This window comes from Grammomys surdaster, unplaced genomic scaffold, assembly GCF_004785775.1.
Source record: "Grammomys surdaster isolate TR1022 unplaced genomic scaffold, NIH_TR_1.0 210, whole genome shotgun sequence".
Taxonomy (NCBI): Eukaryota; Metazoa; Chordata; class Mammalia; order Rodentia; family Muridae; genus Grammomys; species Grammomys surdaster.
The window spans coordinates 399,094-424,109 of NW_021604655.1; the positions used below are offsets into that span (position 1 = coordinate 399,094).

The 25,016-nt window shown below is 45.0% G+C and overlaps 1 protein-coding gene across 1 annotated transcript in view; it reads left to right on the forward strand.

The window, feature by feature from the left end:
- Window positions 1-22,470, forward strand: part of Pomt2 (protein O-mannosyltransferase 2) — a 39,029-nt gene extending 16,559 nt beyond the window's left edge. Inside the window, exons 8-21 of the mRNA XM_028771826.1 lie at window positions 342-424; window positions 1,199-1,308; window positions 3,925-3,991; window positions 6,199-6,268; window positions 9,228-9,306; window positions 10,903-11,054; window positions 11,528-11,619; window positions 12,379-12,455; window positions 17,349-17,420; window positions 17,725-17,784; window positions 17,872-17,977; window positions 18,879-19,019; window positions 19,203-19,317; window positions 20,035-22,470. Of these exons, the coding sequence (XP_028627659.1) occupies window positions 342-424; window positions 1,199-1,308; window positions 3,925-3,991; window positions 6,199-6,268; window positions 9,228-9,306; window positions 10,903-11,054; window positions 11,528-11,619; window positions 12,379-12,455; window positions 17,349-17,420; window positions 17,725-17,784; window positions 17,872-17,977; window positions 18,879-19,019; window positions 19,203-19,317; window positions 20,035-20,140 (1,330 nt within the window). The 3' untranslated portion in view covers window positions 20,141-22,470. The remainder of the gene's footprint in view (window positions 1-341; window positions 425-1,198; window positions 1,309-3,924; window positions 3,992-6,198; window positions 6,269-9,227; window positions 9,307-10,902; window positions 11,055-11,527; window positions 11,620-12,378; window positions 12,456-17,348; window positions 17,421-17,724; window positions 17,785-17,871; window positions 17,978-18,878; window positions 19,020-19,202; window positions 19,318-20,034) is intronic.
- The last annotated feature ends 2,546 nt before the right edge of the window (window positions 22,471-25,016 follow it).

Sequence of the window (25,016 nt, forward strand, 5' to 3'; positions counted from 1 at the left end):
AGGTGAATTTAGACTGTAGTTTCTCTAACTCCATCATCCTTGTTTGTTTCATGAAATCACTTTGCCCTTCACATTTTCAAATCTCCTTTTAAAGTAACTAAGAGCTGTTGAGAAATGGCAGCTTTGTTTGTTTGTTTGTTTGTTTTGTTTTGTTTTTCAAGACAGGGTTTCTCTGTGTAGCTTTGGCTGACTTGAGACTATAGAGCAGGCTGTCCTTGAACTCACAGAGATCCTCCTGCTTTTGCCTCTTGAGTGATAGAATCAAGGGTATGCGTTCCCACCCAGCTGGACATGGCAGCTTTGACTTTCTTGACTCTCTTGTGCTTCTCCTTTTGGCACAGTGGTCCTGGTGATGGCTTCTTCAGCTCTGCCTTTCAAGCCCGGCTTTCAGGGAACAGCCTTCACAACGCTTCTATCCCTGAACGTGAGTGTGCTGGCACAGGGCTTTCCCGGGAGTTGAACCGGAAAAGCCAAGTCTGAAACTTGGGTTTTGTTTTATGGGTGTTTGTTTGTTTTGTTTTGTTTGCCTATATACAGTAGACTGGGAGAGAGAAAACCCAACATTAAAGGACAAATACTCAAGAGTCAAGTTACTGTAGTATGCAAAAGAACTTCTTTGTAACTCTCAAAGCCAGCTCTGTAAGCCCATTCTGAGAAAATGTGGTCACAGAGCAAGGCCTTTTAGGGGTAGCTGTAGGCTGCCACCAGTGTTGTAATGGTCTTGTGCGTACATACATATACAATTATGTATATAGTCACAGGGCCTAATTAGGTGTTCACCTTCCAGGGATAGTGTGGTGTGAAGGACATCATTCATGTGCTAAGTACATAAAAGGGAAATATAGAGCCAGGTGTAGTGGCACATCCCTTTAATCCCAGCAGAGTCAGGCAGAACTCTGAGTTTGGGGCCAGCCTGATCTGCATAGTGAGTTCCAGGACAGCCAGGACTTCATAGATTGTCTCAAAGAAACTGTGAGGGGTGGAGTTAGGCACAAAGTGAATGTCAACTTCCTCTTGAGTTGCTCCACTGGATTGAGAAGGCAACTAGGACTCCAACTTAGGCTGGCCTGGCCTCATGGTGTCTCTAAGAGGATTATGAGGCTTATGGCTTGCAGCAACACTCCCCCCCCCCAAACCACTTCCCCCATCTCCCAGGCAGGGTCAGCCTGGTATCTGTCTGATGTCTCTTTTCCCCCAGACCTGGCGTATGGCTCTGTAATCACTGTGAAGAATCTCCGGATGGCCATTGGCTACCTGCATTCTCATAGGCACCTCTACCCTGAGGGCATTGGTGCTCGCCAGCAGCAGGTGGGTAACCATGTCAAGTATGGTTGCAGCCATACTGAACTGTCCTGTGTGACTGAACCTGTCATTCACTTTCTTGCCTGTCATCATTAGTTCATCCATTTTCTGTTGACTGAAGTATTTTCCTTGCTCCTTTCCCTTCCCTCAGCTTCTTTAGGTTTTAGCTCTGGGGGGGGGGGGGGGGGGGAGGTTCCTGTCTATCTCATGATTCCTCCCACCCTCCAGATTGGTGCCCTTCCCCCCTTTACCAGAGGCTTTCTTTCCATTTCTGCCTGCCTCTGGGGAACTCTTTTTAAGGGATTGTGAGGGTTTGCTTCTCCCATCCTTGTGTCTGATCCTGGAACTCTGGTGTGCCTCTCACAGCTCCTGGCCTGGAGTGACAAGAAGAGGGAGTTGTTCCACTGCAGGCCTAGGCCTCAGTTCTAAATGGTTTAAGACAGTTGACGACTGTAAAATAGAGTTGAAACGTTTAGAAAAGTATCTTTAAAAAGAAACAAAAGCTACTTATAATCTCAGAAGATCTGCATTTTTTCAGACATTTTTTTGGAACATTCTACTATAATTAGGTATCTGAGTTCCTAGGAGACTTGTATAAAAACTCCACCCATGGAAACAAACATTTCTGTGAGAATGGGGAAGGGGCTATACTTATGATAAAGAAACAATATTTTCCCTGGGAGAATTTTGATAATGGCTCTTTTAAGACCAGAAACCATTCCCTCTGTATGTGCACCAGACCTACAGGACCCTGACATCTGTGAACAAGTCCTAGTAGATAGACTGGATCTTGCTTTGTTTTGTGTGAGCCAAAATGTTTTAGCTTTTGTGTATCCTTAGTCTTTTTTTTTTTTTTGAGAAACAATGCAAAATTCCACTCAGATAACTCAAATATAACCATAGTCCATGCAGAGTCATTTCCCATATTTTTAAGTAAATTAGTCATGTTGTGTCCAGTTGAAGTTAGATGAAAAACTCAGGGAAAAAAATGCCTGTATTTCTGTTGTTTCTATATTTGTTTACATGCCTGTTTACAATTATAGGCATAGTTGTAAATTTTTGTCTCTCCTCTTGGGAGCACTGGAGTTAGCTGCCCTACTTAGAATCCTGACTCCCTAAACTATATAAGCTGTGTCATCTTAAACAAATGACCTTGCCTATTTCTTTGTAATATTGTGGGGAAATACTAGCACCTGTAGCACAGAGCTGTGGTAATGACTGAGCAGGGAAGGACTGTCTGGTGCTCAGAATAATGCCTGCTGATGAACGGTAGCCACTTTGAGCATGAACATTCATGAGCTGTTTTGCATGCTACTTTAAAAAAATGCTCCAAAATTTTTTTTTTTTTTTTTTTTTTTGGTTTTTCAAGACAGGGTTTCTCTGTGTAGCCCTGGCTGTCCTGGAACTCACTCTGTAGACCAGGCTAGCCTTGAACTCTCGAACTCAGAAATCCACCTGCCTCTGCCTCCTAAGTGCTGGGATTAAAGGCGTGTGCCACCACCGCCCGGCTGCTCCAAAATCTTTTTGCCAGTGTATAATATTCTATTCCATGTATACAGCATCATGTTAACTAGTCCTCTTAATAGATGCTTATTTTATGTCTAAGTTTTTGCTGTTAGACCAATCCCTACATTATAAACACTCATACACAGTTTTATAAATCAGTAATGGGTATGGGCTACAACTTAAGCATAAGATATTTATGAAGCATTTTAGTGTTGCTTACCCACATACTAGGATAAATAGTAGCTTTGCTTTTTTTCATAAGTATGCGTGGGCCCGAGACGTGGGTACACGTGTGCATGTGCATGTGGAGGCCACACGTAAGTGTCAGGTGCTTTCCATAATCACTTCCTCCTTAGTATTTGAGAAAGTAACTATCACTGAACCTGGAGCCCACTGGTTTAGTTAAACTGCCTGGCCAGCAAAGCCTAGGTATTGTCTTGTCTCAATAATAGGATTCTGAGAACACCAGTGTTTTGTTTTGTTTTGTTTTGACATGCGTGTTGGATATCAAATGCAGATTCTCATGTCTGTGCAGCAAGACCTTATCATCTGAGCTGTCTCCCTAGCCCATGGCACTTTTTTTTTAGTGATTTATTCTTATTTTATGTGCATTGGAATTTTGCCTACACATATGTCTGTGTTGGATCCTCTGGAACTGAAGTTACAGGCAGGTGTGAGCTGACATGTGGGTGCTGGGAGTTGAACCTGGGTCCTTTGGAAGAGTGCTCTTAACTTCTGAGCCAACTCTTCAGCCCTGAGGTATTATCTTAATTACTTTTTAAATAGGTTAAATCTACTGCTTCTATGCTGGAGACTGTTAACACATTTTATAATGATCCTTTTTCAAGACAGCTGAAACTTTATTGACAAGATACCAAAAGAAAGAAAAAGAAATTTAAAAGTTCTTAAAGGGTAGAGCCTTACAATTCTGAAAAAATGGAGAAAATCTTATTCAGGAGTGCCCACTTCTGAGTCTTACTGGGAAATGTGGCTTCCTGGGTTGGTAGCTGGGGATTCTGAAAGATGTTCAAGTGGTGTTAGTTTGCTGGGGTGTATGCGTGTCCAGCTGTGCTCATCATGATAATACCTCCTCCCTTCCTTCTGCTCTCTACTTAGGTTACCACCTATTTGCATAAGGACTACAACAACCTGTGGATTATCAAGAAATATAATACCAACACAGGTAATGTGGCAGAGACTGAGATCCTGTGCTGCTGTGCACCGAGTCCCTCACCTTTCTCCTGATGCTGGGTTCCTGAACACCTTTGACATCTTAACTGACCTTTGGCATCCTTTGGAACATCACTGAGCTCTGTTGTGCTCCAAGCACAGTTGAAAGTGTAGAGGATGAGTCAAACAGAGCAGGATCAGGACTCAGATTTCATCCAGGAAGAGGTTATGTAAGCTTATCCCAGAGGTTGCTAGGTAGCCCTAACTGAGGGTACCTTGGAGTTGCTTTCATTACCAAATTGGAGACTCCAGCTGTAGTTCTGATCTGATAGAGTATTGTTCTTTCTGGTCCCTGTCCTGGCTCAGTTAGTTGATAATCCAAGTGTCTGCCAGCCTTGTGCCTGTAGTGCTTGCTCTATCACACACACACACACACACACACACACACACACACACACACACTAGCTGGGCTCTTTGGCTTTAGGATTAAGCAAGAGGTGCTTTAGGGTCCTCTTCTCCTTGGAAGGCAACTAGCTACCTGTGCTAGTTGACTTGTAGTGCTTTGTGTTGTAGCTATATGCAGAGGGCAATTATCACCTGAGCCCATCCTCACTTACTGGCAATATCCTGAACTCCAAGCATTTCTTGTGACTGCTCAAAAAATACCACCTGCCTAAGCTGGCACTAGCCAGTGGCTCTACATCTGAAAGAGTGGTTACAGTTGTTCATCTACACATCCTCTATTTTTCCTTGCCATCTCTTCATATTGTTGCTTCCGGCTAACCCACACATATAACCAACCGTCTCTCCTGCTGCTTTATTTGCATGCTCAGTAACACAAACTGGCCCCTTGAGTGAGTCTGTGATGCTGTTATTGATTGTGCTTTTGATAGAACAGGCCAAACTAGGTAGCGTGTCATGATGAAGTTTGAGGGAGACCAGCTGTTACTTCTAAGTCATTTGAACTTGCCTAGTCTCTCCATTGTAGCTTCTAAGCTAAGATGGTTGCATTTCATCTAAGCAGCTAAGGTTTCCTGGGAACTTTGTTGTCTGAAATCTTAGTGTTCTTGTTGGATGTAAATGTGACAGAACCTTCCCTTAATGAATAAAGTGCCGGGCTGAGAACAGGCCGGCCTGTCCGCCAGTGCCATGCCGGTGGTAGCATGGATTGCTTTTTAAATATTTTACGCAACACATAAAGGCCCTTCACTCCAATCCATACCAAGTAAAACTTCCTTCCCTGTTTACAAGGCAGCATAGCAACGGGTATCTGTGCAGGTGAATCAACTGAGCCAGACATTTGCGTTAACAAATTTAGCTTTTCTGACCTTGATTTGTTTATAGTCTCGGCACCTCACTGTTTGTGACAAAATTTTACAAGGATGCCTTCTGCCTAGCCGTGATGGCTGCCAGCTATTTTTCTATGCAGCTGCCTTTCTAGATCATGACCAGTTTTGTCTTGTAGATGCCCAGAAAGGAGTCATTTTCTTTCAGCATTTCATTGTTTTGTTTTTTTGTTTTTCAAGACAGAGTTTCTCTGTGTAGCCCTGGCTGTCCTGGAACTCACTCTGTAGACCAGGCTGGCCTCAAACTCAGAAATCCACCTGCCTCTGCCTCCTAAGTGCTGGGATTAAAGGCGTGCGCCACCAATGCCGGGCTCAGCATTTCATTGTTAATGTTGTTTTTCATTTCATGCTTAGGAAGTCTATTAGCAAGATAAAATTTGATTTTGGGAGGAGCTGGGAAATTGCATGGATTTAATTTTGTGGAGACTATATTTATTACCATGAAGGGCATTTTCATTAATTAGCCTCCCACCTGAAGTTCCAGTAGAGGCTTCAGTGCCTGTCAGGCAAATATCCCATTGCCAGCTTGGCATGGTGGCCAGTCTGCCCACATGCTCACAGGCTCACTGGTTCCCACCTCTTTTATACAGAGACGCTTTGCTGTACAAGTCATTTGCCATTGTTGAAGCAAGTATGATTCTTTCACATGTGTTCCTTTATCCTGCCTGTTCATGTGACAGATTTCCCTACTTCTGCAAGTGTCTTTTAAGCATTACTTCTGGTACACTCTAATCCTCTGAGGTGACTGGAGAACCTCACCCTTTAGTCCTACAGTACAGTTAGTACTGACAGCACATATCCAACAGGGCTCAGTTGTCACTAGCCTAGAATGTGAGTGACTCACTTGGTACCCACACTGGTTTCTTTTTGGCAGATCCCCTAGACCCTTCATTCCCAGTGGAGTTCGTCAGACATGGAGACATCATACGACTAGAACACAAAGAGTAAGTGCTCTAGTAATGAAACCAAGTTGGTGTGTGGAGTAAGAAATCTATACATGGTATGCGGATGAGTACTAAGCTAGCCTTTGCTTTTTGACTTTGAGGAGCCTTGACCTATGTGAATACCTTTCAGTGAGCCTTCCCTTGTTAATCCCACTGGGTGAGAATAAAACCACTACCACAATTTTTGAGCCAAATTTGAAGCAAGCTTTATTAAATATTGGCCAGGACAATGGACAGTGGCCAGGTCCACACCTAGGATTCCTAGAGAATGGCCTCAAATTATGTTAGTCCAGTGCTTATAAAGGCAAACCCCACAAGGCTATGTATGTACTTCTCACCCTTGTCCACTCCAGGGTAAGCATACATCCTGATAAACTTCCTGCCTGTGTACCTCCCACCTACTTGTGATCAAGTACATCTTGTGCAGAGGGGGCAACCAACCTTGTGTACTGGAGTGAAAACATGTGGGTTGTTATCTTACATGAGCTACAGCCCAGCCAGCATTCCAGGATGTTATCTGACATTGAGCAAGTGGGGCTGTCAGTTTAGAGACATTTTTGTTTTATAGATCTCTTAAACACAGTAATTTAACATAAAAAATAACTTTAGCTCTCACCCCTACCCCAATTCTTACCCCATACCCCTCAACAAGGAAAGGATAGTTTGATAGCCCAAAGCTGCATCTTTGGCAGATACTTTTAGGAAATGTAAATATCTATTTCTGAGACTGACACACTAACTAGTCTGTCTCACTGTATGTTCATTGAAATGAATGGAAACACCAAGATAATACAAAAACTGCTAAAAAATCATGGAAAAAGATGACAAGATACTAGAGTTACTAGGCAAAAATCCAAGTGAAAGAGGGAATCCAGAGAATAAGTGAAGTCCTGAAGCCATGTTCTCCCTCATCCTGTTACAGAAATAATATGAGTTGCCGGTGAAAAATCACTCTGCACATCTAGAGATTAATGAAGGAAAGAAACTCTTTAATAGCATTTGTCAGGCTCTGGCTCATGCTCAAAGAGGACCCGGCCTGGAATAGATTTCATTAACTTATATACCCCCTAGGCATTCCCCATATGCTGTCACCTTACATCTCTGTTAGGTCCCGACTTAAGGTCACATTCCGAACAATGTAAATGGAGTTGAGAGTCTGTAATTCTGGACACTTGGTCAGGTGGGAGATTTACACAGTAAAGATATTGCCAGAATTATAAGTCCATCAATGTTATTTTTTTCTAATAATTGTTACCCTGGTTCACCCTGTCCACCTGGCAGGATTATGTTTTTTTCTGATAAGAGCAGGACTTAATGATAGCTGTGACTTTGAGCTACCTATTGGAGGTATAGTCTTTGATATGGAGAAGGGCCTAAAAGCCAACTTTAAGTCAGGACTCTCCTTTTGTAATGGGAGTAGAGACTAATTGGAGGTCAGTCTTGGTGAATAAACATGGGCAGAAACTTTCTTAGAAGCCCCAAACTTCAGTTATGATACAGACTTTGCTTTCTCCATTTCCAACAAGTCTGATCAGTACACTACTAACCTTCCCATCACAATGCTTCTTTGGCTAAATTCTACTTTGTATAACTTAATATTTCCTAAACAAATTTATTAGTAAATCCTTTATAGGATTTTACTACTTCAAGTTTCTTCTGCATCAGTTCCATGGTCTTGAGGGTGGTTTTGCTTTTGTTTTGTTTTTCCAGGGTTTCTCTGTGTAGCCCTGGTTGACCTTGAACTCAAAAGAAATCTACTGTCTCTCCCTCCCGAGTGCTGGGATTAAAAGTGTGCATCATCACTGCCTGTCTCCAAGAGGAGTTTTTAAGTCAAACTTCTAGGTTCCCCCAAAGTGACAAGTTTAGTATTAAGTGACTTCCCTAAGACTTGGAACCCAGAAGATTTTAGGCTTCAGTGTGTATCTGCTCCATTCACTGACTCCCAGGAAAAGTGGCTTTGTAGGAGCAGACTGTTGATTGTCATATAGAGAACCCTAGTTCCCAAGAAAAAACTTAGAGTTGATCTTTCCCTGGGTCTGCAGCTCATATTCATGTCACCTAGGTGGGTTCAGCAATTTTAAGCCATGAGACTGGTAGTGTTTCATAGGTGCCTGGCTAAAAGTAAGAGTTAACCCTACTTTTGGAAAGACAATGGAATCCATTCCTATAAATAGTTTTCAACGAGAGTGAATAATGCACAAAAGTGTATTACTCAAGGAAAAGGCAAAATAACCAAAACCAGACAAAAGCAGTTGCTAGCAGAAACAGCCTCAAAAGAATTATATACTACAGTTACAAGATAAAAGATGAGAGAGAGAGAGAGAGAGAGAGAGAGAGAGAGAGAGAGAAGGCTTTTAGATACTTTAGATTCCTACTATTAAATAAATCTGATGTTGTCTCTAATAAATTACTAAAATCATATCTAATTTTTATAAATTTCCCAAAATTGTGTCATGAACATTTTTTTACTTATGGATGAAAGCAAGAGTTGATATAAAAAGCTAAGTACATCAAAAGTAAGTCAAACCTCTCCTCATTCCTTGCAAATCCTCACTTAAAAAGAAGTTGGTGAGACTAGAAAGTAAATGGAAATGGGGAAGTTTGCCCAAACATGTCCATTCCAGGTTCTAGTCTCTTCTCTGCAGACCTGTGTCCTTAGCCAGGAAAAGTTAAAGCTTCCGATAAAAATGTGTGAACATGTCCTGATGCCCTACCCCTGGCCTGCATGCCACACAGCGCTCCACATAGTGCTCCCTCCCCTCCCTGAGCTCCTTTCTTCCCTAGTCCTCAAACTATTTCTCATAACTGAATAGATGCCCCATTGACTGGTTTGCTGGGATTAACAGTTCAGATTCTAATTTTTTCTAATACTAACAGATGGCTGCATAGTCTTAATAAAAGAAACAGTGTGCACATCTCTTTTCTTCAGATAACGGCTCTTCTCTTCTCCAACTTCTAGAACTACTCGGAACCTGCACAGTCACTATCATGAGGCTCCCCTGACCCGGAAGCACTATCAGGTCACAGGCTATGGCATAGTAAGTAAGAAACTGGAGCAGGGAGTATGTAAAAACTTGTGAGACTTGGTTCTAGAATGTTCTAAGAGAATTTAGAGGCTGGACATAAGATAGTCTCTTTTGTTGTTATTTTTTTTTTTGAGACATTATCTCACTATGTAACCTTGGCTGGCCTGGAACTTGCTGTGTTGATCAGGCTGGCCTTAAATTCACAGAGATCTACCTGCCACTGTCTCCCAACTGCTGGGATTAAAGCTGTGTGCCATCATGCCTGGCCTGCATATAGACTTCTTTAACATTCCACAACTGTTCAGCTCAGTTTCCTATGAGAAAAGAAGCCTATAAATTCTGTTTTGTCTCTATCCTTCTTCTTACAGAGTAACTATATACTTTATATAGTCTAATACCTAGTAATGTCAGATATGAATACCATGTGGATCTCTTAAATCTCACACTGGAAGACTGGCAAGATGGCTCAGTGGGTAAAGGCACTTGCCTTGCAAGCCTGCCAGCCTGAGTTCAATCCCTGGAACCCACATAAAGGTGGAAGGAGAGAAACAACTCTGTGAAATTGCCCTTTGATGTCCACACGTGTACCATGGCATGTTCCTTCCCTTCCTGGTCATGGATGCATACATGCACACAATGATAATAAACTGGAAAAAAAAAAGCCAAAGACCTGGGTGATCCTATACTAGATCCCAAAGTCTTGCTGGTTGTATTTTACAGATCCTGTTCCTTTCATACAGAGGGCTGTTATCAGCATAGCTTTGCATTTTGCTATCTCAGGGACATGCACTTAATAGAAAAAGAGCTCTGTGGGAGCTTATGTCCTGAGAGTAACGGAAGCAGAGCAGCTGGTGGAAACCCATTGGTCTCTCTTCTAAGGCCCTGAGGCATCATTAAAGAGTGGATTCCAGCTGGGCAGTGGTGGCCCATGCCTTTAATCCCAGCACTTGGGAGGCAGAGGCAGGCGGATTTCTGAGTTTGAGGCCAGCCTGGTCTATAGAGTGAGTTCCAGGACAGCCAGGGATATACAGAGAAACCCTGTCTCGAAAAACCAAAAAAAAAAAAAGAGTGGGTTCCATAAAGTGAATTCCCTAAAACTCTTCATATTTCCTGAGCCCATATTGTACTAAAGCCAAGACTCTGAAGTCTTCATCTGTTTTCCCATGGGCTTCTCCTGAGAAGAATTAAATGCAACTACCTTAATTCCCAGGTGCAATTTCCAGGTCTGGGTCAGACCTACCTGGCCTGGATGATAGTATCCAGATGTGCAAAACAGCAAACACAAATGGTCCAGATCTTCTTACTGGCTCAGAGTGAGGTCTTGAGTATTATTTAAAGGAAAAATCAGCTGTCTAGAACTTAACACTATAAAGTTAGCATTGAGACTCCCTCCGAGATTCATACCCTGTATTTATGATAGGGGTTCCCAGTTAATGTCACTCTGTTGGGATACTTCCATAGCCTTCTCGTTCACTTTCCTACATCAGTCTTTGAGATCAATTTAACCTTTGAAACATGGTGGCGTTTGAAAGGGTGGCCATTTTCCTTTTAACACTTTGTCTCTAGCATCATATGACTTTTGTGATGTTTTCTTGGTTTATGTGGCAGAATGGGACAGGGGACTCAAATGACTTCTGGCGGATTGAAGTTGTAAATAGAAAATTTGGGAACCGGATCAAGGTACTGAGAAGTCGAATTCGCCTCATCCATTTGGTCACAGGTTGTGTCCTGGGATCTTCAGGAAAGATTCTGCCTAAGTGGTAAGTCTCTGGGGTCCTGATATTCTGAGCCAGCTCACTCTTTCTTTTTACACTACATGGGGTATACCAGAGGCTTCAGTTACCTGGAGGTGAATGTTCCCTTCACTTTTCCTTATTTGGTAGTAAATGAAGAAGAAAGGGAATCAGGAACATTATGGTGCACAGAACTCCAGCTTAGCTTTGCATTTTGTGTGCCTAGATAGTTGGACATTTGTATGACTGCCTTGAGGTTAAAACTCTAGGCCTGTGTCTTTTTGTAAGGTGGAAATAATGCATGCTAGTTACTGGTAAGTTGTCAGTTATGAAAGTGTGAGGTTAAAAGAATAATGGCCACTGATTTACAGAGAAGTTCCACAGATGTAAGAGTGGTGGACTTTGCTATACTTGGGGCCATTCCAAATCTTTTAGAACATCTGTGACTGTTTTTTGTTTTGTTTTGTTTTGTTTTGTTTTGTTTTGTTTTGTTTTGGCAGGGGCTGGGAGCAGTTGGAAGTTACTTGTACTCCGTACCTAAAAGAAACCACGAACTCCATTTGGAACATAGAAGAGCATATCAATCCCAAGCGTGAGTTGAGGCCACTGCCTTGGCTGGCTCTGTCATAGAAAATACACTACTAGTGACCTTCTGCAAGGCTGTTTCAGCCTCCCAGGCTCTGTTGCTGTATCATGGTCGACTCCATGCCTTCTATGCTTATTCCGGGTTAGTCCGGTTGACCTGTGCCAAATATTTACTCTCCCTACAAACAAGTAGGCCCTTCGCTGAAGGCCACAGTTACACTGATCCCAAATTTCTGCTTCCAGGTGCCGTTGATCTTCCAACTTCAGTGTTAGCTTCCACTCAGTCTTTGGATTCATTTTCTCTCACTACACCCCACCCCCGCTTGTGTTTGATTTCTCCAAACTTGCCATTCCATTCTTCTTTGTGCCCGATCTAGACAAACAGTGGACTGATTGGTTGAACAGTTCCTTATTAAATATGTCAAAAACCACATGAGTCCTGTGGATGTATTGGTGAATGAGACAAATCTGGTTCCGAGTCTCATACTAATAGGAGGCCAGCTTCTGGGCTAGTGCCACAGTGATGGGCGGGAGGAACTAAGAGCTGCCAGAGCACCAAGGAGACCCTGTGTGTTCCTCTGCAGTCCTCAGATTACTTACTGAGTCCTCAACATAAGCTCCATGAATAGCACCCCCTGAGGCACTGCCCCTGTCTCAGCTCTATAGGAGGACTGCACTTATCTCTGTAGTGTAAGGGTGTGTGTGGTAGGGTGTGATACTGAGAGGATAATGTGGCAAAGCCTTCCTCTTGTCATTTTCTCCCTAGTGCCAAACATCAGCCTGGACGTGCTACAGCCCAGTTTTCCTGAGATCTTGCTGGAGTCTCATATGGTCATGATCCGGGTACTACAGCCCCTTCTTATTCCTTTTAAATCTAAACCTCAAGTTCTTAGGGAAGCTCTTGGGCACCCACAGATTTAGGGCACAGAGCAGTAGCCATGGTGTAGATCCCTGCCCCGTTGTGGAGGATGTTGAAAGTGTTTCACCCACTGATTTACTACATCTTTATGAGGATTTCCGTCATTACAGGTCAGGGTGGTGATTTGATGAGGATATTGACAGCAATGATTCCTGAGTTGTAGTTTCATTTCTATTGCTATGACAAACACCCTGATAAACTTCTGTCTTGATTAGGTTTTATTGCTATGAAGAGACACTATGACCATGGCAACTCTTATTAAGGAAAACATTTAACTGGGACTGGCTTACAGTTCAGAGGTTTAATTCATTATCATCATGGCAGGAAGCATGGCAGCATGCAGGCAGACATGGTGCTGGAGAAGGAGCCAAGAGGTCTAACGTCTGGATTGGCAGGCAGCAGGAAGAACAAGCAACACTGGGCCTGACTTGAGTATCTGAAACCTCAAAGTTCACTCTCATTGACAGATTCCCTCCATCAAGGCCACACCTACTTCAACAAAAGCACACCTCCTAATAGCTCCACTTCCTATGAGCCTATGGGGGTCATTTTCATTCAAATCATCACAAGCAAATTAGGAGGGAGGAAGGTTTATTTCACTTATAATCTCCTAGGTTACAGTCCATCACTGAGAGAAATTGGGACAGAAACTTGAAAATCTGATCTGCTTGCATACTTGTGACCATGGAGTGCACTTCACAGCCAGAGTACAGGAGAATCCCCAGAGCCTAACTGACTTGCAGGCCAGCATATACTCAGCTTCCTTGGTAGTTCAGGACCACTTGTCTAGGAACGGTACCACCCATGCTGAACTGAGCCCTCCTACATCAATTAATAATCAAGATAATCTCCTACAGACAACTCACAGATCAGCCAGAGCTAGATAATTGGGTTGAGGCTCTCTTCCAAGGTGATTATGGGTTGTAGCAAGTAGACAGTTGAAATGAACATTATGCAGTGTATGTGTGTGTATTCATAACAGTCCTGTGAAGGTTATTGTCATTCCCACTTTGCAGACAAGGAACCGAAGCACAGGGATATTAAGAAACTTTTTAAAAGGGTACACAGGTATTTGTAAAGTAGATCCAGGCTTCAAAGGTGGGCTCTCAGGGTCAGTGTCAGTCACTATGACACTAACTTTGATTGGCAGTGTTCCTGAAAGTCACACATTGCATCTCATGACATTAGAACCAGTTGGAATGAGAAGCTGCTAAGGGTGTGTTTCTATGTGTCTTACAGTCTTTTTTTTTTTTTTTTTTTTAACTACTTAAGCAGTCTTTAATGAAAGCCATGCATGAGATGTCTCTACTCCTGCCATCTTCTCAATTGTTTCTTCCTTGTATTTGCCCTTCTCCTTTCCTACTTGTCGGGACTTGGCTTTCCTCTCCAGGATCTTCTTGTGGTCCTTGTCCAGCTTTAGCCTGGTGATACTCACCCCACTGGGCTGGATGCCCACATGCACAGTTGTGCCTTTAGCCTTCTCTCGATGGACTCGTTCATTGTAAATGACACATTTCTTCCTGTATACTTGGAGACCACTTTGCCAATCTGCTGGCCTTCGTAGTGTCCCCGAACACCCTGAACTTCATCATCCTTTCTAATGGGCATAGACCGAACATTATACTTCTGTCTCAGTTCTTTGGAAAGAGGGGAAGACACGATCTTCCTCCGAATGTGAGAAGGTGCATTGAAATGCCGTTTGTGATTCTTGCTTCAGTCAGAAGTCACGAAGGAATTGAATTTCATTTTGGCAGCTGTGATCCGCCAATGGCTGCAAAAGGAAAGAGCACATCTTAGTCTTACCCACGAGCCCATTCTTGTGCTGAAGCTACTTGGGAGGCATGGTTTATTCTTGCTTAAGGATTTCTAAGACTCACTGTTTGCCCCCTGTTGTTAGTAGCTGGCAGCAATCATAGCATCAAAAGTCTAAAGTCAGTTGAGAGATGAAATCTTTAAATGGAGAAGATTTTGCCCACAGATGAAATTTGTTTGTGTAGATGGAGGAGACATTGCTGCAGTTGACGTCTGGTGGAAGACCCGAGATCTTGCTGTGGGAACCTGAGTCCTACAGAAATGATGTTCAGACCACAGTGTCTCTCTCAGGCCACAGAGGTAGCCAGCTGTCAGCCACCCACAGAACTGCAAGGAGCTGTGGCAGGTATTAGTGTTCCTCTCTGAGCCACTGTCAAGGAGACCTACCTGGAGCGATTATATAAGCAGCTTCAGAAAACATAGCTGACTTACTCCATCAAATTAAGCTTTCAAATCCAGCTATTTGTCAGCTTTGCACATGGGAAGGTGATAAGTTGACATTAAACAATCTCTGGGTCACTTCTTCTCTCACTCTGTGCTTGTAGCTGTCACTGTGTCCTGATGACATAGCTCTTTTGAATATATGTCTGTCACTCAGAGTATCAGTCTGAGTCTGAGTAGAATTTTAAGGCTAAAGTAAGAGTAGAATTTCATTCCTTGTTTTGCCAAAAGGAAGAGACGAAGAAAAGGGTGTATAAGAGTTCTTAGTTTACCAGAATTAGAGAGAAGAGAGAAACAGTGAATCCAGACTCTAGACATGCAGATATTGGTGTATATGTTGTATCCGTGTCTGTCTGTCTGCCTGTGAGTTGAGACCTGAATGGAGAAAGCTCATGGCCTGGTAAAGTGAGGTAGGATGAACCATCTAGATTTAGTTTATATATACACGCCATGTTGAGTAAGAGTCTGCCTCTTTTAATCTCTTGATTTGTAGAGATGCTGGATTTTTCTTAAGATGGTGAAGTGAATAGGAGTCCTATATCCTACTGAGTACCTGATTTTGGACTGAATTGGGCTGTTTTTTTTTGTTGTTGTTGTTGTTTTGGGTTTTTTTGTTTGTTTGTTTGTTTGTTTTTCGAGACAGGGTTTCTCTGTGTAGCCCTGGCTGTCCTGGAACTCACTCTGTAGACCAGGCTGGCCTCGAACTCAGAAATCTACCTGCCTCTGCCTCCCAAGTGCTGGTATTAAAGGCGTGCGGCACCACCGCCCGGCTGAATTGGGCTGGTTTTAAGGGATTGATTTCCCTCATCAATTACTCCCAGGACCAGAACAGTTCATTCCTCATTCTAAGGCCCTTTGGATAGCCATAGTGATTGTGGAGGTTTGAATAAGAATGAGCCCATAGGCTCATATATTTGAGTGCTTAGTCGGCATAGAGTGGCACTATTTGAAAGGATGGGATTAAAAGGATTTGGAGGTGTGACTGTGTTAGAAGTATGTCACTGGGGGGTGATCTATCTATCTATCTATCTATCTATCTATGGTTTTTCAAGACAGGGTTTCTCTGTGTAGTCGTGGCTGTCCTGGAATTCACTCTATAGACCAAGCTGGCCTCAAACTCAGGGATCCATCTGCTTCTGCCTTCAGATTAAAGGTGTGTACCTCAATTGCCTAGTTTAAGGGCCTTCAGATTTTAAAAACTTGTGCCAGACCTTGGTGTGTGTTCTCTTCCCCCCAACCCCCTCGCCTCTCTGTCTGTCTCTTTGCCTTCAGATCAGAATGTAGCTCTCAACTACTGCTCCAGTGCCAGTGCATGCGGCCATGCTCCCTGCCATGATGATAATAGAGTAAATCCCTGAACTCAGCAAGCTCCCAATGAAATGTTTTCTTTTATAAGAGTTGTTGTGGTCATGGTGCCTTTTTACAGCAATAGATCAGTGACTAGGACAGTGATTCAGGGGATTTGCAGCTGGTCCTTTTTGGGGACACATACCTCCACCCACTTTTAAGGGCAACTCATTGCCATACTGAGACTTAAAAACTAAACTATTCTCAAGCCCTTGCTTTGTTGAACTGCTCAGGCTCCTTAGTAGCAGGCCACTAAATAAGACCTTCTAGATTGTTCTTGGATAAACCAGTAGCTCTTAGTTGAGGGTAGTTTTGCCTCTCTGGGAATATCTAGCAATATGTGAAGATTATTTTTTTTTGCTAGCAGAGCTGAAGACTGGAGCATGGGTGCTTTACTAGCCTTCTGGGGAGTAAATACCAAGTGCTAAACACAGGACAGCCACACAACAAAGTTGTCCAGCTCCAGATGTCAGCAGTAGCCAGGCTGTGAAACTGGACCTACACAGCAGCTAACTTCCTAGTTTTTGTTGGTATTGAGGATGGCTCAGGCCTGGGAGCTAGTGTCCAGGATCCTAGCTGTTCCTTCCCATTAGTTAAGGCACAGTTTTGCTATGTGAGACAGACAAGTCACTGCATATTCTTGGCTGGGTCCAAGTCTTTCAGACTAAATTGAGTACTGGAAATGATTTCTCTCCTCAAAGAGATATATTCTCGGAAGGGAAAAAATAAAAACAAACAAAATTCTTACCTCTCACAGATATTTATACATTCCATAAACAGTTATATAATATAGCTATTCTATTAAAATATTACAGACGACATTTAGAAAAAATAATAATCTAAATGCCTTCTCCAGGTAAAGGGTAATGAAAACCCATTGAGACACTAAGCTAAAATAACCTTTTCTGAGTCTCTGTTCTTCTGTTTGAAATTAAGTACTGATTTTATCCTCCTACACACACCTCCTTAACACTGGTCTTAGCCAAGTGGGCTGTTATTGGTAGGAGTGGAGGCTTATTTGTCTGAAGAATTAAGGCAGCTATTTCAGGCAGGTAGACAGTGGCTGCAAATGGAAACCTGATTGTTCTGTGCCAGGGAGGGGAATCACTGGGGTTCCTCTTGGTGCTTGGCTAGAAATCAAATCAATATGCCTCATGCTTATATTAGCTGGTTAGACTCTCTTTCTTGACTAGCTTTTCTTTGCTGCCTTTCTACAGGGAAACAATGGCCTCAAACCCAAGGACAATGAGTTCACATCCAAACCCTGGCACTGGCCTATCAATTATCAGGTAGGGCCCAATTCTTGAGCTCCTCCAGGAAATAGCACCAAGCAAGAGTGTTGAATCTGTGGGGCTGGGGTATGTATGGCAAGGGGAGGCCTCGCCTAGGAGGACTCACTAGGAAAGACACTCTGTTTTCTACCTCATTTTGACTCCTACTTTCTAGAGAATTCATGTAGAGTGTTCAGTCTGAGCCTCCTGTCCAGGCTACTCATCTGTGAAAGATGAGTAATATGTGTAGTTGTCCTTCTTGAATGGGAATGGTTGGGGATAAGCCAAGTCTTGGATCAGCAGAGTGTCCTTCGCTCCACAGGGCCTGCGCTTCTCAGGGGCCAATGACACGGACTTCCGAGTCTATCTGCTCGGCAACCCTGTGAGTATCCCAGTTCTGAGTGCCTAGGTCCAAGCACTTGCCTGCAGAAGCTGGTGTCCTCTCATCCCTAGTCCTTCTTCTGTACAGGTGGTCTGGTGGCTGAATCTGGTGAGCATTGTCCTCTACATCCTCTCGGGGAGCACCGTTGCCATCGCTATGCAGAGAGGGATACAGCTGCCTGCAGAGTTGCAAGGTCAGGGCCCCTGGGCTTTTCCTGTTCTGTCCTTTCATCTGGTTTGGGCCTGGACTCTGGGGAAGCTCTGCCTGCTGTGGGACTCTCCTTACCTCCTCCACTGCACATGGTTCCTCTCCTCTGCCTTGAAAGCCTAGAGTCAAGAGGTGCTTTACACTGGGCTCAACAGTTTGTATTCTTCCTAGTTGCCTGTAGCAGAGTATAGTCATCCCTTTCTGTGTATTAGGAAAACAGGCACAGTGAGACAGAGAGCTTGTCACATAACATGTAGCCAGTGGTAATGTGCTAAGGCTCAAACCCCAGCAGTCTGCCTTCAGAGCCTTCACTGTCACACTGTAGCCAGAGAAGTCCCTTTTTCCTCATCTGTCCCCTTTGTTCCATGGCCCTGTCCTCTAGTGGGGATAGAGGCAGCTTCAGGTCATGGCAGTGGCTGCCCTCCTGGTTACCTTGGCTGCTGGGCATGGATGATATCAAGGTATCCCACAGACCCTTCTGCCATTGCCAGCTCCCTGTCTGAACGGTCCTAGCTCCAGACTCTTCCCCTATCCAGCCTTCTTTCTGACCTTGCTGCTGGGGAATGTCTCTAACAGCAAATAAGTCGAAAGTAGAGACAGGGAAGCAACTGTCTGTTGGTGTGTGTCTCCTGCTAGATGCCCACATCTGTTGTGGCTCCTGTTGGCATCCCTACTAAACTGGATACTGAGCAGGGAGTATGGAGATCCACTGACCCCTCTCTTTCTAGTTGCAATGGGATTTGGGTAATCCATGTGTGGAAAGGAAGGCCCGATGAGATGATGTGACACATTCAGAGTCACATACCAAGACATGGTAGAGCTAGGCTGGAGCCCAGGCCCTGCCTGCACTGCCTCCTTCATTGGGTTGTGCTGATTGGGCTATACAGGGCTGACCAAGGTGCTGCTGCGAGGAGGTGGCCAGCTGCTCCTGGGATGGATGCTCCATTACTTCCCTTTCTTCCTGATGGGCCGGATCCTCTACTTCCACCACTACTTCCCAGCCATGCTCTTTTCCAGCATGTTGACAGGTCAGCACTGCTGCCTCCCTGCCCTGGGAGATGATGCAGTGGGAGGCAAGGTGGGAAAGGAGAACGAGGCAGCTCTGAGGAACTGGTCTGAGGTAGACCTCTGCTGTCTACTGTGGTGCCTGCTTCCTGTAAGAGCCCAGGGGCTGTCCTGATAGGCTGGTGCATGTCCCCTGGTCTCCACAGGTATCCTATGGGATACTCTCCTGCGGCTCTGTGCCTGGGGCTTGGCCCCTTCTCCCCTGGGTAGGAGAATACATGCAGTGGGAATCTTGAGCCTGCTTCTGGCAACTGCCTACAGGTATGTATCCCCTTATGTGACCCTCTAGCTTGATCTCTGGGTACATTTGAGCATCCCCAGGATGATCTTAAGGTCTTCTCATGGATGGGCCATGTCCCCAAGAGTTCTGAATCAATTGGGCCAAGGTGACCCTAATGTATAGTCAGTTAGGAATAGCAAGGATTTCAGTCCACTTTCTCGTAGTGAGTGGTTCCTAGCTTTGATACCACCCTAGAACAACTAGAAGGATACTTCAAGTTACATGGCTCCTTTCTAAAACAGCTACCAGTAGGGTGAGGGGAGGGAGGGAAGCACAGGGCTGTGGGTATAGGGATGTGACTCAAAATTGCTGCACAGGACAGATACTTGTAAAGTCCTCCTTTCCCTGCCTTCTGGCAAGTTTCAGAGTCCCTGTCAGGAGTCCTTGGCCACTGTGGTGGGGCCTGTGGCCCATGAGTACATGCCTGCTGAAAAGGGTTAAATTTACCTGTTAGCACTCTGGGTCACATGTCCCATGGCCAGACCTCTAAAAGGTTACCTCTGTTAGGCCTGTTGGGGAAAGCCCTTCCCTTCCTGGTCATTCAGCCAGTAATGTCACAGTGTACTGGGATGCATGGATAGATGGATGGCTGAGTTATGTTGGGGGAGTCTATGTGATGGGCCCCAGCACAGGGACTTACAGTTGGAGGTCCTCGGTGCAGTTCTAGGATGCTGACCACCTTTCTCTTACTCTCATAGCTTCTACCTCTTCCACCCTCTGGCTTATGGGATGATTGGTCCCCTAGCCCAGGAACCTGAGAGTCCAATGGCAGGACTGAGGTGGCTGGAATCATGGGACTTTTGAGGCCACTGCCAGGACCCCAGCCTGGATCTGGGCATTGTCCAGGGACACCCAGCTATGAAGCCAGATCCTGGGTTCTTCCAGGTCTCAAGCGAGCTGCCTGAGGAGCCCAAAGCATTCTGCTGCCCCCAGGGCCAACTCTGGGAAACAGACCTGGATTTTACTAAACACTAGAGCCACAGCCCTGTCTACAGCACCTACACAAGGCACTTGACCTACAGCACTGCTCAGTGCCAGTTTCTGTGAGACACAGGGAAAGCAGGTGTGAGTGTCGAAGCGTACATATGCCCAATCCCTTTGGAGTGTGTAGACCATGTAACTGTGGCAGCCAAGTGTCATAAATTCCAAGAAATGGTCCAAGGTTAACAGGATATTCTTTGGTATCTTTTCACATTGGATTTGGTTTCATTTAGGTTTATAAGATCCATGAGACATTTTCTAATCTTCAAGAGGGTTGAGAGTGCTGCCCCACCCCTCATGGTGTTTTAGAGGCTCATCAGGTGGGACCGTTAAACCTCTGCTGCCCTTCTTCTCACATGCTTCCAGTGCGGCTAGCAAATCACCCTGAGCTTTGGGGCTGGCCTTCTGCTACTGCCCACAGTGTCTTCTCTGGATACAGTGCTACCTGGAGTGTGTACAGTGCACTGGGTTCCCAGATACAAGCTGGCAGAGAACTTGTCAGCCTATGGTTGGCCTTCCTTAGACTTTTGGTTCCCTGTTCTGTGAACTAGGTGAGTGGAACCCACACCTTGGCTGCTGTGTGCCCAGTGTCTGTTTCTCACCGTCCATCACCTTTTCTCTGTATCTGCCGGCCTCTAAGGACCAAGCCCTGCTGGCTTATAGAGCAGCTGAGTCTGACAGAGACCTGTGGGGCTAAGCATCTCCTGGGATGCTGAGGTAAGGGGTGCTCAGCCTGACTGTCATTTCTTGCTTGTCATTCCTGTCTTTACCCTTCCAGCCCTCCCTGATAATACCCTCTTGTGCTTTCTGGTCATTTCTCTAGCTTTCTGGCACTGTTTTATCATGTCTTTTCCCCAAAGACCCAGAGCACCTGAAAATACATGACAGCTTCTACTGTCTACCATGTAAGCTCAGAGCTGTTCCTTCCATTTTCTTGCCCAAAGGGAGTAAACATTTTGTCAGAGCTAAATCAACCCAAGTCCAGTCCTTTAGTCTGCCTCCTTCCTTTCAGTTCAGAACAAAATATTTATTTGATTCCAGAAGATTTTGATATTTCAAGGCTTAATGATGAGTTTGCCACAGTCCACCTTCCCTCTACTGTAGCTCTCAGCGACTCTGACAGGGTCAGAGTTCTTTAAAGCATCTTCAAGAGGTGGTTGCCACGGAGACTAGAAATTTGTCTCCAGGACAGGCTGTGCTACCTACAGAGTGATGGAGAGGGAAGCTTCTGGGCTTTGCTTGGACGTTCAGCTGGAGCATCATTAATGTTAATAGAGGAAATGTAGCCCTATCAAGAGCAAGGCAGGGTAGCTAATTAGATCTGAGACCCACTGACCGTCCTCACCCATGGCTACAGCCCTTTTGACCCCCCCTCCTCCCTAACCCCCCAGCAGGAAGTGCGGGTTGTGCACAAAGTCTGGGCTGCCTGCTTAATTGCATTTCTGGCAGGGACTGGGGAGCTCTGCTCCCATCACCCTCCCCAACCCTTGCCTGCAGGCCCAGGCAGGGCTGGTTTCTTCTGAGCCCAGTGCAGGTACCATATAGGTAGATTTTCCTGCAGAGGGGATACAGGAATCTGTGCTTGGCTTTAACAGGGCAGCCAGCCTGTGGGACATCTAACAGGTGGCTACTTTTCTCTTGTGCCTTATTTCGGAGGCACTGTTAGAGGGAAGAAACCCTAGAGTAACCAGGGGGCAGTCTTTAGAGCCAGAGTAGGTAGGAGAGTTCGGTGGACTCCTACATGTCCCTCCCTTTAATGTCACACTGAGCACAGAAGGGTCTCTTCTTATTTCCAAGTATGGGAAAAAGGGTGCCCCCCTCCACACACACACCTTCTTCTTCCATACCCAAACTGGCAGATACTTCTGTGGGAAAAAGGCCACTTGGTCACATCACTAAGTGCTTGGGTTCCATTTGGAAGATGGAGGGGCAGTGGGCTCTAGGGTGCTGCTTTGCGTGTGGGCTGCAGCCCTTGGGAACTGACAGAGATGTGGTCCATCTCAGCCGGCTGGTGAGGAGGAAGATGCGCCAGGCAGCCTAATGCAGCCAGGGTCTTGACCCACCACACTTTGTCTTTTTTAAAAAAAAAAAAAAAGTTTCCAGAGATAATCAGAGACCATTACTTTTGTAATAAATAGCTCTTGTTTTCACTACTACATTGTTCTTGCGTTTGATTGGATTTGGCTTGTCCTTGACAAAAATGTCTGGATGGCAAGAAGTAACATGGTGTCTCATGGCTGGGGCCGTTCTCGTTCCAGGTGAGGCTCTGGCCAGGCAGAGCCTAATGCCAGGGGAATGTGGGCCTCCCTGAGCACTTGCTTGCTTGAGAGACAGTGGCTGTTGTTTCCGTTCCTTAGGCTAAAACCAGTAACAAGCTGAGCCTATTCTTTCTTGTTGAACTTTCCCAAAGAGTATAGAAGGAAACAAGGGAACCATTTTCTCCCCTAATTCTGAGATAGTTGTGTGGCCCAGCACGGTAGCACATTTCCATCCCAATTAACTGAGGGCCCCATCCTCATGGTCATCTGTCCAGAGTACCAGCTGCAAAGGATCCACCCTGTCCTGCAGGGCACAGACCTGAAAATTGGGGTGATGTAAGAATGAAGAAATACCAGACTCACATACAGAAACGCCGGGATCAGGTGGGACATGTGAGTTATGATGGAGATGCACAGCTACTTGCCTGGAACCTCAGTACGTTTATTATATACTGCATGCATGGGGAGGAGTTAGCTAGTCTCAGTCAGAGGTCTTTGTAAGGGAATAGTTTCTGGCTGCTGGAAGAGACATCTGAAGGAGAAGGCTGGGGTCCATGTTTCTGTACACCCTGTCAGTATTCCCTCAGGTACCAGAGAAAGGCTTTGCCAAATCCCACGGGTCTGAGACATTGAGGTCACTTTTGATAATACACATTCACTTGGGACTTCATCTGCTTCACTCATTCATTCATTCATTCATTCATTCTTTCATGGCTCCCTCCCCACCCCCCCACTGGATCTACAGAAGGTGACTGCTGACTTAGCACTGGATTATAGGGTCACAGGAATTCATGCTTCTGTGAAATTGGGAGTCTTCTGGGCTCCCTTACATTTCCCCCGCCCCCCCTCCCCCCGCCCACACACACATAAGGACCATTAGGCAGGATAGGGAGGAAGGTAGGTCACTCCCATCATTCTGAAGGTAGAAGATGCCAGGGACAGGCAAGTCAGAACGGGACTAAATTGTGAGTGGCAACAGCTTAGTAAATATCTATTTTTTCATCTTTTTTGATTTGGGGGTGAGTTTTTGTTTGTTTAGGCTTTTTGTGTTTTGATTTGGTGTTTGTTTGTTTGTTTGTTTGATTGAGACAGGGTTTCTCTGGAGCCCTGGCTGTCGTGAAACTAGTTCTATAGACCAGGCTGGCCTCAAACTCAAGAGATCAGTGTGCTTCTGCCTTCCAAGTACTGGAATTAAAGGCATGTGCTATGAGCTGACCAGTTAACATCATTGATATGTGTACTATTTAGCCCTCCTGGAGGCCTAAGGAAGACACTTTATTGTTTCCATTGTGCCCATGATACTTAACCTAACAGTCCACAATTATAAAATCAAGGGTAAGACTTAGTGCAAAAGGGAGTCTTTGAAGCTCCTCCAGCCCCAACCTGACTGGAAGTATTTGACTGGAAGATCCTGCTAGGCCTGGACACTGAGAAGAGGCTAGGGCACAGCTGGGAGGCGTTGTAGTTCAGCCTGATGTTTTGTATGTTCTACATTGTGTATTCACAGCTTAGCTGGGACCCTGGCTTTCTGGGTTCTCCCAGGGGTACCCAACCAGTGGAGGTAAATATTTAATAACAGATTTCCTGTAGGGGCAAAACTAAGCCCTAGTTTATTTGCCAGTTTCCCTGATGTGAACACTTCCTCTGTGGCCTGTTTCAAGCTACTCACTTGGTGTCACTGAATGCAAAGTTCAGAAGCGATTCATAGCCAGCTCTAAGTCTGTATGAGCTCTGACTCAGACCCAGTAACCTTGGTTCAGTCTGTTCGTTTGAGGGAGGCGGTGGGGATGGTGAGCCAGATGGTCAGAGCTGAGGTCAAACTTCAGCCCCACCATTTCTTTTTAACTCTATGACTGGGCCAGCTAACTTCCTTACCTCCCTTTTCCTCATCTATAAGATGAGACTATAAACAGCATCACCTTCACAGGGCTGTTGGGAGGATACAGCTAATGGTCCCAGTGTCTGGTCACATACCAAATCTGCTAGCTTTTTAAAGACATTAATGATGCATTGACAGCCCTGGCTAGAGAACACTTGAACTATCGTAGATTTTAACCTACTGTGTATCCCACAGGGAGGAGAGAAACTCTTCAGCTCCTCAGATCATCAGTGGTTGGGATACCTCACCTTGACTGCCTAGGCTATACCAGATCCTTAGCCTTTTCCCAAGGAGAGCAGAGATTAGAGCACACCAAGTCCTTCTGTCACCTCTGGCTCCAGGAAAACAAAGAAGAGCTGTGGGTTTGGGTTCTGGTTCCTCCACATTGGGCATAAGTCCATTACTCCCATGAACTCTTCAAACCTCAGATGAAATTAAGAGGCAAGAAGGGTCCTGAGTGAGGACTTCCAGGAAGTATAAGCTGGTGGAGTGGAGGGTGTAGACCAGCCAGGTGCATTAAGAAAACACTATCCCGCTGGGCAGTGGTGGCGTACGCCTTTAA